General features: G+C 42.8%; 1 protein-coding gene across 8 annotated transcripts in view; it reads right to left on the reverse strand.

Annotated features, from left to right (window-relative positions):
- PHACTR1 (phosphatase and actin regulator 1) overlaps positions 1-16,635 on the reverse strand; it is a 571,629-nt gene that overhangs the window by 39,117 nt on the left and 515,877 nt on the right. For all 8 annotated transcript variants that reach the window (XM_023185354.2, XM_031935689.1, XM_023185352.1 and 5 more), the window contains one exon: positions 16,452-16,608. In XM_023185354.2, coding sequence (XP_023041122.1) covers positions 16,452-16,608 — 157 coding nt within the window. The remainder of the gene's footprint in view (positions 1-16,451; positions 16,609-16,635) is intronic.

Raw genomic sequence — 16,635 nt, forward strand, 5'->3', positions numbered from 1 at the left:
GGAGCTGCCTGAGCATATCCCAGTGGCTCTGTTTGCTGACTGTGTGAAGAGAATCAGATTTCACAGGCTGTGGCCGCAGATGGCTCTGTTCATTAAGAACTGTGAAGAGATTGGGAAACTTGACAGAGAACCACCACAGAGTGAGGGCCAAGGCTGCTCTGCAGAGACGCTTCAAGGATGTGCTGGACTGATATGGCAGGCTTCAGGGAGAAGCTGCTCGCTCACAGTTCCATGAATACAAAGGCAGTGCTGAGTAACTGAAGGAGGATGTGCTGGGGGCTTCACCTGAAATGCCACATTAACCAGGCTTCTTTGGGTAGAATGGGCACGTGGTAGATTCATTGGTTGAACCAAATTTGTAGACGGTAGCTCCTTTATAATGTCATTTAAAAATTTGGTTATTTTTTTAAAGAGGCAGGGTCTCACTATGTTGCCCAGGCTGGAGTGCAGTGGCTATTCACAGGTGTGATCATCACAGACTACAACCTTGAAGTCCTGACCTCAAGTGATTCTCTAGCCTCAGCCTCCCGAGCAGCTGGGGCTATAGGTGCATGCCTAGCTTCCACAATGTCATGTTAATGCACAGGAAGATGCAATTACCTGTCTTGGCATCTTTTAAGAGGGAACTTGGGCTGGGCACGGTGGCTCACACCTATAATCCCAGCACTTTGGGAGGCTAAGGCAGGCGGATCACCTGAGAGGTCAGGAGTTCCCCCAGCCTGGCCAATGTGGTAAAACCCTGTGTCTATTAAAAATACAAAAATTAGCCAGGCATGGTGGCGGGCACCTGTAATATCAGCTACTCAGGAGGCTGAGGCAGGAGAATCGTTTTAACCCAGGAGGCGGAGGTTGCAGTCAGCTGAGATGGAGTCATTGCACTGCAGCCTGGGGGACAAAAATGAAACTCCATCACATACACACACACACACACGCAAAAGAGGAAACTTAATAAGTTACAATGTGAAAATGAGCAAAACAAGGAAAATCCTAACAGTCAAAAGGAGGGTTGGATTTACAGGAGAGGCGAACCTCTTTTCAATACACCGATGACCTGTCTGCACCCACTGTTTATCTGTCTACCTATTTCTTTTCAGAGGAACTAAAGAGGCTGCCCATTTTGAATAACTACTGTTTTAATGAGTCGAAGGGCACAGAAGATCAAATTTTCATGATCACACTTCCTAAAATAGAAGTGTATTCAGTTATATTTCAAAGGAATTGCTTTTAGAATGAGAGGAAAAGCGATTTTCCAGGGTTGCATCTTTGGATATTTTTCCCTGTTTATATTCTGCTTCAAAATTACTATTTAGTTAGGCATGTATGCAATTTTTGAGGCCATTATAAAAATCTTGGCATCCCAGGAGGAGTGAAATGAACATAATGAAGATAAATAAAATGAATCACTTCTATTAGCATTTTGCATGAGATTCGAGGTGTTTTGCCAGTAAGCAAAGATACATGGGGACACGTGAAGAACAACTGTACTGCAAATTTCTCAGTTGTAATCCCATTCTGCTCTTTCAATATTCAGGTCCATGTGCAAGCTCTGTATAGGGGCTACAGAAAAATCATATCCCCTCAAGCCTGAAGCCACATGTGGTGGGTGAGGGAGAAGGAGCACTGTATACAATGGAAATTACAGACTGGAAATGCCAACTTCGTCACTGAAACAAAGAACAGATAATTCTTAATAAGTATAGATGATTAGAGTTTCACTTATCATTTGAGAGACAGAATCACAAGAAGAGGCCAACTCTAAATTAAGGTACTGGCAAAAGAATTTTCCAGAGTACCTGCCTAGTTTTCAAAACGATTAATGAGACTTTGCTTGGCTGTAATGAACCATCAGCCATCCATATAGGGAAACATCTTTCATTGACACATTTAATTTCAGTGGTCTTTTGGCTAAGTGGGATCAAGGAAGACAGTGCTGGCTGTGAAAGAACGTATCTATGGGAGAATTCAAGGATTCCTTTTACTGAATATGTTTTTTTAAAAGATTTCACTCAAAACCTCTACATTATTTATTTATTTTTCTTTTGAGAAAATCAACTAAGGTATATGATTTGTTATGGTTGCTAACAAACAACTGGCCTGTTTCTTCCAGTAAAACGTGATATATTTCTCCCTTTTTTGAGAGATATTAATTTTAAGCACTGGCTGGGTCAGAGGACTTTATTTTCAATCCTAGTTTGTCAGAAATTACTATGTGAACTTGGCTAGTAGTGTAGCGTCTATCAGCTGTTTACCTGTAAAATTAAGGCTAGACGCAGTGACAGTAAATGTCCATTTAAGTTCTAAAATGTTCTATTACACTCTCAGATCCTAATGATACAGTTGTGAAGTGGGTGAAGAAATGCACGAAAGAGCTGGAATAACTGGCTAGCTATATGCAGGAAATTGAAACTAGACCTCCTCCTTATACCATATACAAAAATCAACTCGAGATAGATTAAAAGACTTAAAACCTAAAACTATAGAAACCCTGGAAGATAACCTAGGAAATACCATTCTGAACACAAGACCTGGCAAAGATTTCATGAAGATGCCAAAGGCAATTGCAATGAAAACAAAAATTGACAAATGGCACCTAATTAAACCAAAGAGCTTCTGTACAGCAAAAGAAACTGTCAACAGAGTAAACAGACAACCTACTGAATGGGAGAAAATATTTGCAAACTATATGTCCAACAAAGGTCTAATATCCAGCTCTATAAGAAACTTAAATTTACAAGCAAAAACCAAACAACCCCATTAAAAAGGACATGAACAGACACTTTTCAAAAACAGACATGCATGTGGTCAACAAACATGAAAAAATGCTCAACATTGTTAATCATTAGAGAAATGCAAATCAAAACCAAATATCACTTCACACCAATTGGAATGGCTATTATTAAAAAGTCAAAAAATAATAGATGCTGGCGAGGTTGTGGAGAAAAGAGAACATTTATATGCTGCTGGTGGGACTGTAAACAGCCATTGTGGAGAGCAGTTGCTATTTCTCAAACACCTTAAAACAGAATTACCCATCGACTTTGCAATCCTGTTACTGGGTATATACCCAAAGGAATAGAAATCAGTCAACCATAAAGACACATGCACATGTGTGTTCATCACAGCACTATTCACTGCCCACAGTGAAGACATGGAATCAACCTAAATACCCATCAATGGCAGACTGGATAAAGAAAATATGGTACATATACACATATACACCACGGAATACTATGCAGCCATAAAAAAGAATGAGATCGTGTTCTTTGCAGTAACATGGATGGAGCTGGAGGCCATTATCCTAAGCAAACTAACACAGGAACAGAAAACCAAATACCACATGTTCTCACTAAGTAGGAGCTAAACACTGAGTACACAGACACAAAAAAGGAAACAACAGGCACTGGGGTCTACTTGAGGGTGGAGGGTAGGAGCAGGTTGAGGATCAAAAAACTACCAAACTACCTATCAGGTACTATGCTTATTACCTGGGTGACAAAATAATCTGCACACCAAACCCCCGCTATATGCAGTTTACCTCTATAATAAACCTGCACATATACCCTTGAACCTAAGTTTTTTTTCTTTTAAAAGAAACTCATCAAAGAGTCTCCAACAAGTCATAGGCCCAAAGTCCACTCAGTGACAAAAATCTCTGAGCCAGTATGAAGCTAGAAGAGATATTTGAATATTCCATGCAGTAAAATTGCCTTTTAACCAAGGTTTAGGCCATTATTTGAATGCTTCATAAAATGATTTAAATCAGAGTTTATTCAGCGCCTCCTGGTAAGTTCACAAGTGACTAAGAAATCCTTTCATGGTAAATTTATGAGAGAAATGACACATCTTTGTGGCTGTTATAAGCTTATAAGTGGTTAAAAAGGTTGTAGAAAAGAACATCTTGCAAAAAAAAAAAAAAAAAGTGGTCTGACAACTCAAGTTGAAGTTGTTCACATTAATGCACAAGTTTAAGAGAAAAGAAACCTCCGAAACAGATGTTTAGATTATTCAGTGTTTACATGATCAGAGCCCTGACTCATTCCCATTCTTTTGGGGACATTTTAAAGGAAAAAAAAGTGGCAAGAGAAATAATCTAAAATAAATTCGCACCCGTAAAAGAATTTGCTACAGAGAGATCTGCACCTTCTTCATGGAACTTGCTGCATCTTTTCCGGATGAAACCAGAGAACAGTAAGCATACCGTGACTCACTCATCTAAACCTTCTGAGAAGCATAATTATCCAGCTACCTTTTAAATACCACCCACTACAGAGCTGTGAACACGGTTGGTGCTTAATCAATAGTTTCCAATTGAATCAACTGGCTGAAGCTGAGGTTCCCATGGTCTCCCTTAGTAACTTGTTTCCCTGGAAATTTAACCTTAAACTCATATAAAACAAACTCACTCAAGTTCAAAGTCTACTGTTCCTTTTTATGATTTCTCAGTTGTAGTTAAGCTAGTTTTTCCTTTAAGCAAAAGCAATGTTGATTTTTTTGAGTCTGTTTTCTCTAATTGAGATCATTTTGATTTCCTTAAGTTGGTTTACTAAACTTAACCTCAGGCGCAAATTCATTGATATAGACCATGGGTATTAGTGACCTCCATATACTGGCCCCAAGACAGACCCCTCTGGCAATCCACGTGATATGCTCCATTCAGATGTACCTGGTGCCCCTAAATTCCAGCTGCTACTTGTGAAAAGTCTTAATCAAGTCTCTTAGAGCTGTGACAGTCCCTTTTACACAACTGCAAGAACCATGACCTAAAGACCTATGTGGCAACTGGAGGCTCAGTGGAATTGTGGAAAAGGTCCTTTATGCTCTTCCAACACTGCGTGTGCTTCTCTATGTTTTCCACACTCCCTTGAAGTGAGATTGGGATCTGATGAATGGACTGTGAGCAGAAGTGATGTGTGTGCCTCCTCTACTTGCTCTTCCCTTGAAACTGAGATTGGAGCCATGTGTTCTAGAAGTATGTAATGCCTACCTGAAGGATCAAGGCTACCAGATCCACATTAGGCTTAACTCCAGTGAGAAATAAACCTTTGCTGCCTTCGGTGACTGGGATTTAGGATTTTTCTGTTAGGATAACTAGCATTACTTATTCTTTTCTTTTTCCCCCAGACTGAAGGAGTGCAGTGGTGCAAACTCAGCTCACTGCAACCTCCATCTCCTGGGTTCAAGCGATTCTCCTGCGTCAGCTTACCAAGTAGCTGGGACTACAGGCCTGTGCCACCACACCTGGCTAGTTTTTTTTTTTTTTGCATTTTTAGTAGAGATGGGGTTTTACTTTGCTCGACAGGCTGGTCTTGAACTCCTGATCTCAAGTGATCGACCTGCCTCGGCCTCCCAAAATGCAGGGATTACAGTTGTGAGTCACCGCACCTGCCCAGCATTACTTACTCTAATAAGAGTCTAGCATGATACAGTATTCAAACTCACCAGGAGAGGGAAGGAAATAGCATTCCTTATCTACTACAGTTGAAAGTCTTACTCATTTGGTGCTCTGGATACCTTGTGTGGGAGGTCCATCTTACAGACGTGGAAACTAAGGCTTGACAGGGGCCCAGCTAGTAAATGGTGAAGAGCTTTCAAGCTCAGGTCCAGCTCCAAAGTCTTTGATTGCTCTTCTTACTAGCCCACTGCTTCTCAAACTTTAGTGTGCATCGGAATCATGCTGGTTAAAATGCAGATTCCTGCACACCACCCCCGCCCTTAGCCCAAGAATTTCTGATTCTGAGTCTGGGGTGGGGCCTGACAATATGTGGGGCCTCAACAAATTCCCAGGGGAAGATGATGCCATTAGCCCATGGGCCACACCAGGAGAACCACTGCATCGAACCTCTGTTCCCCAGATTGCAACAGGCACAGGTATTACTGAAATGCAATAAAAAGCCCAGTTAAGCCTGAGATAGAAGAACAACTCCTTTCCTCTTCCTCATTCCATGCCTTATCTCTCCCTTGAGGATATTTGCATGTACAAGCTTGACCCACTGGTCTAGAACTTTACAGTCCACCAGGATACCTACCTACCAAACCACAGGTCCTTGGGAGGGAAGCTCTGTTCAACATAAAAACTAAACCAAACTAAACATTTTTTCCAGTGGGTTTGCCAGAAATAGGAAAACCCTGGATTTAGATGTGCTTCTCTTTGCCCTTTATCATCTCTAAGATAATTGGTTCTGTTTCCTCACCTACAGAATGGGATTCCCAGTAGCAGCCGCCTTGCAGGGTTGCATGGGGATTATTAGATGAGGTGCTGATGGGGAAACACTTTATCTACAGCAACAGGCTTTAAAGTTATATATGGCATGTGTCAAGGACCTTTGCCCTGAGAGGTCTTTAAATGTAGATGGGTTGGTTCTTCTTTCACTTCGCCAAATATCCTGGCTGGTTACAGTGGCTCACGCCTGTAATCCCAGCTCTTTAGGAGGCTGAGGTGGGCGGATCACTTGAGTCTAGGAGTTTGAGACCAGCACGACCAACAGGTCGAAACCCCATCTCTACTAAAAACACAAAAATTAGCCAAGTGTGGTGGCACAGGCCTGTAGTCCCAGCTACTCGGAAGGCTGAGGCATGACAATCACTTGAACCTGGGGAGGTGGAGGTTGCAGTGAGCCAAGATTGTGCCACTGCACTCCAGCCTGGGCAACAAAGTGAGACTCAATCTCAAAAAACAAACAAACAAACAAAAAACAACAACAACAAACCACAGGGAATATCCTCAGAAACACAGCCTTTCTTTCTGCCATCTGCTTAGATTAACAACAAACAAGAACAATCATTACAGATTAGGGGAAAATCACCTGAGAACAAAAAGGGGCTGTGAGTAACAAACAGCTCAGTCTTTGAAGCTTCCTCTTCATCTACCCTAAGAGGAGCCTCTTAAAATGTGACCATGCAGCCCAGAAGATTCCTCCATTCCCTGCTTAGCCTGCAGTTGAGTACAGCTGTGCTCTTCCCACCCCCTGCACCCAAAATTTGAAATGCTGCTGGAATAATCAGTTGCTTAAAACAGCTACGAAATATAAAACAAAGTAAGACTCACAGCCTCCAAGAATGGCCACTTTTTAAAAAAAAAAAAAAAAAAAAAAAAGAACCTTTGCAAGTTTAAACACTAAGATCGATTGTGTTCCCACTGGGTAAAAGGCAGCTCTTTGTCCACCACACTTACTATATCACTGAAAAATGTATAGGCTGCCGGGGCAGCCACAAGTCACAGATGCAGAGAACTAGTGGTGCTCCCCAAGATGTGGCTCTGCTCCTCAACATGCAGACCTGGGCTTGCAGGCTGGGCCTCCTCTCCTCCTGACACACAGGCATGCACATACACACACAGAGTCAAGGCTTAGAAACTTTGTCCTAGCAACAGGATGTCAAGAGTTCAGTCTTTGCTGCAGCTGTTAACAGCTAGAGGCTGGAGGGAGAGAGTAAGAGGCCGTGCACGTCCCTGCAAGGGCTCTGAGACATGTTCAATGGCTGTAGGGCCCTGTGATGGCTGTGACCCATGGCTCAATGCCAGAACCTCTACATGTGTGGTTTTGAAGTTTTATTCTACTTCCTTCCAATGCATCTTGCTCAAATCTTCTTATCCAGACGCTTTCTCACCTTCCATTGATTTTTTTTTTAAATAAGCCCCAGTGAATATGTGGTTTCTTTAACTGTCTATCAAACAGGTAGTGCTGTAGCCTAGGCTCATCTGAGCACCTTTCGGAAGATGACAGTATTCCCGAAGGGCTCTCAAAAAGGATTTTCTATTGTGTGCAGTGAGTTCATAAAAGATGTCAAATTATCTGAAAGCAGCTTAGCTCCTCTGAGAGTCCATGCATTTGTGGTACAAATGTTGTAGGACTCAATAAATACATTCAAATCATGCTCACCCTGACCTGACTTGTTCCCAACACACAATTTCAGTTTGGTAACTGGCGTCTTCCTTCGGTTTTATGGGAGGTCTCAGAATCCTCCCAGTTTATGGGAAGTCTCCCTGGCCTGAGCCACTCCCACCCAGGCTTTGTGGATCTGAAGATGAGCGAATACCAGGGCCCTGTTTCCATTTCTCTCCTGTGCTCTCTAAGCTGTGCCCCACTCCCTGCTCCTCCACAGCTGAGATGAGGATGAGGAGGAGGAGGAGGATGGCGATGATAATGGCACACAACTGCAAAGGCTAGGCCTAAAGCACGGCCTCCAAAACTTCACTCCAGTCTATTTTCCTTCCTTTTTTCTTTGGAGTGGTAATTCACAGTGACACGTATCCAGGGACACTGAGTAAGTCCAAATTGAATTGAATTCATAGAGCCTTTTATTGTTATTCCTATTTTTAGAAAGTGTTTCTGCAGCAGAAGAAATTACTTAGCTTGGGGAGATGCCAGCTCACACTCAGCATTAGGCCTTAGAATCCTGGGGAGACACTATTTGGCACTTCGGAGCTAGGTGTCGGTATGTCAGACTCACCGCACCAATTTTCCCTAACCATAAACACTACTCAAACTACATTTAGAAGTCGAGATTACTGTACTTTATTGGCTGTGCTACAAGCATAAAAAATGGATTTCAATTTTCTCTCTTGAACACTGTATCATGATTTAAAGCAGCGCGTAATCCTTGGTACATATTATTTCATATTCTGCTTGTAGCAACAATGGTGTAGACTACTTAGGAGTATAAAATACAGATTTAGGAGACTTTTTCTATCTAGCATATTATGAAATTCTAAATAAGGCAGAGTAACATACTAGGCTTCATGGAGATGATCAGACTATTATCTCACTATCTCATTCACTGTGCCCCACTTGCCAGCTTTTTAAGTCATGGTAATGATAAAGTAGTGAGGAGGAGAGAAAACAGGAAGAATTTTGGTCCTTTACGAAGGAGAAAACTACATCTGATCTACCACGTGGGGCTTAGTGCCAGTTTCCATGCCTTAAGTGTAGATTCAAGCTATCAGCGTCACTAGGTGCTTTAACCTTAAACCCTTCTGATTCCCAGGCTGTGGGTGTTAAGGAAAAGAAAGCAGGGAAGCTACTTCACCAGCTTCATCCAACTTAATGTGTTCTTTAGGAGTCACTTGCAGACATTCTGCAGCAACCTAAGTGAATTCCTAAAACAAAGACCTGGAACAAGTGTTCATTTTTAGGAATATGGCATATTGATTAAAGATCAATCCACACAAATAAGTAAAGTCACGCACCTCATAACAACCTTTTGGTTAATGGACTGCATATGGGACTGTGGTCCCAAAATATTATAATTCTGTACTTTTATTTTACCTTTTCTATGTTTAGATGCACAGATACCATGTGTTACAATTACTACAGTATTCAGTACTGTAACATAGCATACAGGTTTGTAGTTGAGGAGCAATAGGCTCTACCATCTGGCCTAGGAGTGTAGTACACTCTACCATCTAGGTTTGTGTGAGTACACTTCATGATGGCCACACAATGACAAAATTGCCTGACATATTTCTCAGAATGTAATCCCATCGTTAAGCAATGTATGACTGTACATTCAAACTACTTTGAATTCTACAGATGCTAATTTTAAATTGCTACTGATACATACACGTGTTCACATTTACATTTACAACATACCTACTCTTCCTGTCTCACTGTCTCCTCGGCACGTGCAGTGCACGCACAAAGACTTCATGAATATACTATAAATAGAATAAACGACACCATCCAGGACCAAGATTTAAAATAGGTGGCCCAGGACTGAGATGGAGTCATTGGGCTCAATTCAGTCTACAAATATATATTTTTGCCTATCTCATTTTTTTTTTTTAAAGAGGGGTCTCATTCTGATGCTCAAGTTGGAGTGCAGTGGCACAATTATAGCTCACTGCAGCCTTGACCTCCTGGGCTCAAGGGATCCTCCTACCTTAGCCTCCCAAGTAGCTGGGACTACAGGTGGAAGCCACCATGCCCAGTTAATTTTTAAGAATTTGTTTTGTCATCATGGGGTCTATGTTGCCCAGGCTGGTCTCAGACTCCTGGGCTCAAGTGATTCTTCCACTTTGGCCTCCCAAAGTGCTGGGATTACAGGCATAAATCACTGTGCCAGTCCTATAAAGTCTAAAAAATTTGAAATTGTCATGTTAAAAATCCAGATTCTTTTTTCAGAAGAGCTAACAAACTAGTCCTTCATTTTTGCGAAACAACATGGGGGTGAAGCTCAACAGTGATGGTCTCTTGATGCAAGGGTGGACTTTTCATCTTGCCCCTGTTCCCAACACTCCCTCTTCATCTCCTCACTGTCTGCTTCACTTCTGTGCAATATCTCTCTGTCTCCACATGCATTTGGGGTCATGGTCCCTTCTCTAGGTAAACCCACTTGACACTTCTCCAAGTGTTATGGATTGAATTCTGTCTTCCTAAAACTTCCAGTTGAAATCCTAATCCCAGCACCTCACAAGGTCTTTACAGGGATAATCATGTTAAAATGAGGTCTTCAGGATGGGGTGGTAGGCCCTAATCTAGCATAACTGGTGTCCTTATACAAAGGGGAAATCTGAACACAGAGATACACACACAGGGAAAGCATCATGCAGAGACGAAGGCAGAGATTGAGGTGATGCATCTACAAGCCAAGGAAGGCCAAAGATTCTCAGCAAACACAAGAGGACGGCAGAGACGCCCAGAACAGAGCCTCCCTCACAGCCCTCAGAAGGAACCAACTCTGTTGACACCTGGATCTCAGACTTCCAGCTTCTAGAACTCCGAGACAATGCATTTCTGTGTGTATGCCACTTGATTTGTGGGACTCTGTTATGGCAGCTCCAGCAAATGAATACACCAAGTAGCTTAAATGAAGTCAGTATCTTCCTTTGATCATTGGGAATAATCACAGGTGAGTGGTCTGCATTATTGGCTATGTCTAGCTTAGGAAAAGGACATTATAAGGAGAAATGTTCTTTCCCAAACCAAGTGGCCAGGCTTCCAAGAGCTTCTACATAGAGATGCATCCAACTAGAAGTGAGGGGTCTGCCTGCTCCAGCTCAGTTGATGAAAAACTTCTGGTCAACTCTGACTGCCAAAAAAAAAAAAAAAAAAAAAAAATGCCCATAGGTCATTCCTGAGTAGGAGGGTGATATTTTAAGAGTAAAGGATATCTTAGAGGAAGGAGTATGTCAGGGAGGTAGATGGTCCCAATCCTTATTTACTCCTGAGCTCACTTTAGATGATAACCTCCTGTGTATATGGTGAAGCACTTTCCATTTTATTTTTCTTTTGTAGGCTTTTTCATCTGGTCCAAACAACCAAGAGGGTATGAGTGGGGACAGAGGACCTCAGTTGGAGAGGACTGGGCCAGTCGATCCTCTGTTGGGTCTGAAGAGCTAGCGATTCCCTAGGTGAGGTCCCAAGTAGACTGGCTGTTGACTGACCACAAATAGGTCATGTTTTGGAGTCTTAATCTCCTTCCTTTAAACATGAGTAGCCCTATCAACTTACTGAATGATTCACTTTTTTATAGGATGTTTCAGAATCAAAAGCACAGCTTGTTAGCCATCAGGTTTTTCTTTAGTTCCAGAACACCCCATACCTAGTGATCCGAAGCTCCAACCTCTGGGGGTTTCACTTCAACAATCAGTCAGTGCCACAGGCTGGAACGTGAGGAAGTGCCAGAGCATGCTGGCTCTGGCTGATCACGAGGTCACCCTGACAGGGCACCCTAACTATGAACTTTGAGAAGCATAGCTCCATGTCTAATTTTTTTAATACTGATATTTTGGGGGTAGTATGTTCAATTATATTTCAAATAAACAAAATGGGGTCATGAGGGAACATTACTCTTGTGGGAATAAAAAGCTTGACAAATGAACAGAACTAGAAGTAGATGTGATGGCTAAGATCCCATAGTCAGGGCACCTCCTAGGGTTCAGGATATGGAATCCCAAGAGGAGATCTAGAGAGAATGCAGAATGGTTTCTCATGGGGCGGGGTAGGTGGGGCGAGGGATTGCCCTGAGGTCTCTGTGTGTCTACTGGAGATGAAAAGTGTCACTCACATAGCACTGAGAAGTGACTCTCAAACCAGGGGACCCTAAGAGAACTTCATCAATACGAATCTAATCACATGTCCCCATATGTACCATTTCTTTATGTATAAGACACAGGTGCTACTGCAATGATACACCATGCACAGTACAATCTGGGCACAAATAACCATGTTAAAAAGGATGACATGAAATGAATGTAAATAGACGCTCTACTATTTTCACCTGGCACCCCAGTGGATGGCATCATTCACCACTCCTTGGTCCTCTGTGCCATCCCAAAGTTCAAAGTCTGTATACATATGGAGGAGGAGTCACATGAACCCTGCTGACCAACCTTCATGTCCCTAGGGCAGTCCATACGTTTCCAATGGCAGTTAATTGAAATCGTTATTTATTTAAAAATCCAGATGACTTGCTGACTGAGACTTAGGAGAGTCTGCCCAATAGCCTCAACAAGTAAACGTTTTTGGAAGCACAGGGATTATTCTTAGAATGCTGCACATTGTGGCCTTTTTTTTTTTTTCTCATGTTACTGGAACTTTCAGGCTAAAATTATGTTTTCTATCTTGCTGACTCCATGAGGACCACAGACTTGGTCACATGCTTTTCAAAGAGCCTAAGATTTCCAGTACATTAATAGCCAGAGAATGCTGCGGCCTTGTAGCTTAAGAAATGCCAACTCTACAGCACACGTCTGCATTCCTTTAGTTGCTTTTTGTGATCATAAAGCACATGTTTTACACACAGTAATCAGATGACCTAGTCTAATGCCTTCAGGGCAAATGACTAGGAAACGAAAGAATCAGAGCTAGAACCCAAACTCCTGACTCCAGAGTAGCTCGCTCTCTACCACAGTCACTTTTTGGTTCTCAGATTTCCCCTTCATTCTTCCCTGGCTTCAGGATGAATGGGTGGCTGGAAACACAGAGCTGAGCTCTCAATTCTAAAGGGAATTGTCCCTAAAACTCTTTGGGTCTGCATTAATGGCTGTGCTACCTCAAAAATGACCTTGAGGTATAGATATGACCTGCCATATGGAGACATGTGCTAAGCTCTGTACAACTTTGCCAATTTGCTAGACATTCCTGACAGTCTGTCCTTTAGGCACAGTCCCTGCAATCTGGCTAGAGCTTCCAAGGGTCTTACTACAAAGAAAGAAACTCCCTAGTTGAAAGAGTGAAGGACAAAGTGGGTTCAGAGGAAGGACGCAGGTCATCTCAATTGCTTGAATATGCTGCCTTCTCTACTTTGTCTTTCTGTCCCTAGTTGACGTGTCTTCTCCTGCTGATAAGGTTTGGTTCTGTGTCCCCACCCAAATCTCACCTTGAATTTAATCCCCATAATCCCTACATGTCAAGGGCAGGACCAGGTGGAAGTAACTGAATCTTGGGGGCAGTTTCCCTCATGCTGTTCTTGTGATAATGAGTGGGTCTCATGAGATCTGATGGTTTTATAACTGTCTGGCATTTCCTCTGCTTGCACTCATTCTCTCTCCTGCCGCCCTGTGAAGAGGTGCCTTCTGCCATGATTGTAAGTTTCTTGAGACCTCCCCAGCCATGCAGAACTGTGAGTCAATTAAACCTCTTTTCTTTATAAATTACCCAGTCTCAGGTATTTCTTCATAGCAGTGAACTGAATAATACACCTGCTATCGGCCATAATGAAAGAGGGCTAGGAACAAAGTATACTATGGTAAACCTTCAGTGGATGTCACAAATTCCAAGCAGTATTTAAGCATCCTTATTAGGGGAAGAGTTGGGAAAGGGCTGATTTACCAGAATAAGATTTCAGATACAGAGAACCTCTTTCAGGACATGGATGGTTTATGTCTCTTCCCACCTCTGGGTTTTGCAGCTGCCTTTGCTAGCCAGTCATGGTGGTGGCTTGTGGATATGTATTCAGGCAGGACAGCCTGGGGTTGTCTCTCTTTTTAGGAGTATGCTCTCAGACAACGGTGCCCTTTTTTACTGTGCTAGTCTAAACCAGGTGCAAGGACCCCACAGTGAAAAAGCAGATGTCCAGGCTCACAGGCCGACTTCCTATGCTTCCCATCTCTGTCTCACACTTGCCAAAGAAGAGGTCACGCAGGCAGCCAGATGCTCTGGCATCTCACTCCCACCTGCAGATAAATTTTCATTTGCCCCTCACATACCTGGGGCTCTGCTTGTACTGTAGCAGAGCTGGAGGAATGGGAAGTGAGGGGAAGGAGCTATGATAAAAGATCTGCTCCTTCTCTTTTTTCTAATCCCCTAGAGGATAATGTGTAAACTTGAACAAGCTGGGTCAGGAGTAGCCCAGAACCATACCCACCCACCCCAACCAATCTCAGAGCTGACATATGGTTCTATGTAACGTGAGAGAGATCAGGGAGGCCAGGATCATTATCTTCAAGTATGCTAAAGCATGCCGTGTTACAGGGCATGAAGGTGCAGATAACACAGAATAAGACCAATGGATGGGAGTGGCATGGACAGATTTCAGTTCAATATTAGAAAAATACCTAACAATAAGGCTCTCCAACAATGGGACAGGCTTTCTAGAGAGCTGCAACTATCACTGAGGTATTAAAAGACAAGGCCGTGTTACTTCAATCAATGAGAGAAAAAATGTATGTGTGTGTGGCAGGTTAGATGTTTTCATTCTATGATTCTGAAGACTGCATAATACTATGTCCAATCATCCATCAGTGGTGACCATTTTACAAAGCCCTGTACCATTACAACATCCTCCAAGAGGAAACCAAGTTAATTTTGGAAAAGAAGCTGCCCTTAGGTAACAAAGTAAATCAGGTGGGAGGGAAGAATACTGGCATAAAGTTGGATGACGCCTATGTCTACATAATCTCTATGTACCACCTTCCTCACTTGTACATTGCAAAGGTGATGGTAACAACAGGTAACTGATTGCTTGCTATGGGCCAGACACTGTTTTAAATACTTCTGTTAATTTGCTTAATTTTCACAAGTCACTCTTTTACTTATGTAGAAACACAGGGAAAGAGACTAAGTGACTTACTTAAGGCCATATAGCTAGTAAGAGGGAGAATCAGAAATTAAGCCCTGGTAGACTTCCACACGTTATGTCCAGGCACTCACAACAGTGTCTGGTACAAAGAAAGGGCTCAAGAGAGAGAATTCCAGAGTTGTGCTGTGTGACATTATGCAAAGCAACCAAAGTTCTCTATGCCCGGTGTTCTCATCTGTAAAATGGGTGTACGAATGTGTATCTTATAGAGAGGCCCAAAGACAAATGATTTAATACATATAAAATGTTTAGAGAATGGTGGCAAATAATAAGTACTCAACAAAGGTTACCTAATGTCACATAAACATGCCCTTGATTACAAATACATACATAGGTGGTTAATATCTTAATATAATATAAAGCTATGCCTATATCTGTAATATCCATACATAAAGGGCAATCACTCAAAAAGAGTCCCAGTGGAGTAATGAGGCATCACTACCAACCACTTAACCGTATAGCAGAGAGTTTGCTTATCTGACTGCTTTGTGCTTAATCAAACCACACCTTATCTCTCCATAGGTCAATTCTATTACATGATGGAGGCCTTCCTTTCCTTCCTTCCCCTCCCTTCCCCTTCCCCTTTTCCTTCTGCCTTCTCTTCTCTTTTTCTTTTTCTTTTTTCTTTCTCACTCTGTCACCTGGGCTGGGAGTGCAGTGGCATGATAATGGCTCACTGCAGCCTTGACCTCCTATGCTCAAGTCATCCTCCTGCCTCAACCTCCCATGTAGCTGGGACCATAGGCATGTGCCACCACATCTGGCTAATTTTTTATTTTATGTAGAGATGGAGTTTTACTTTGTTGCTCAGGCTGGCCTCGAACTCCTGGGCTGAAACAGTCTGCCTGCCTTGGCCACCCAATATGTTAGGACTACAGGCATGAGCCACCATGCCTGGTCAGATGATGGAGGCTTTTCTACAGATGATTATTCTCCCTGGAAACCTGCCTCTCAATTTCTCCCTGAACCTTGAATCAAGTAAATTTTCCAAGATTTGTATAAATGAAAGAGAGAGCACTATAGAAACAACCTTGGAGACAAAATGGGATGTTTTCCATTGTATCTTTTTTTTTTCTTTTTTGAGACAGAGTCTTGCTCTGTCACAGAGGCTAGAGTGCAATGGTGCAATCTCAGCTCACTGGAACCTCTACCTCCCGGATTCAAGTGATCCTCCTGCCTCAGCCTCCTGAGTAGCTGGGATTAGAGGCCACCATACCTGGCTAATTTTTGCATTTTTAGTATAGATGAGATTTCACCATGTTGGTCAGGCTGGTCTTGAACTCCTGACCTCATGTGATCCGCCTGCCTTGGCCTCCCAAAGTGCTAGGATTATAGGCATAGGCTACTGCGCCTGGCCGAGAGTGAATTCTTTTGCTAGAATCTGGAGAGCTAAAGGCCCACTGCCAGGGAGGCAGAGGGTGCCGCTGTCCTACCTGGTGAGCTTGGTGCCAATCTGTTGCCTCAGCTCCAGCCGCTCCTCATCTGTCTGCCTGGGAAGGATGTTCTTTTCTTCCAGCTCTCGCTTGGAGGGCCTGTTGCTGAGTTTGATGGCTAAGGAGTCCTTCCTGCAGACCTTCATGGCCAGGGAGCCTGTAGGAGAGAGAAATGAGTCAACTA

The sequence above is a fragment of the Piliocolobus tephrosceles genome, chromosome 5 (genome assembly GCF_002776525.5).
Source record: "Piliocolobus tephrosceles isolate RC106 chromosome 5, ASM277652v3, whole genome shotgun sequence".
NCBI classification, from domain to species: Eukaryota; Metazoa; Chordata; class Mammalia; order Primates; family Cercopithecidae; genus Piliocolobus; species Piliocolobus tephrosceles.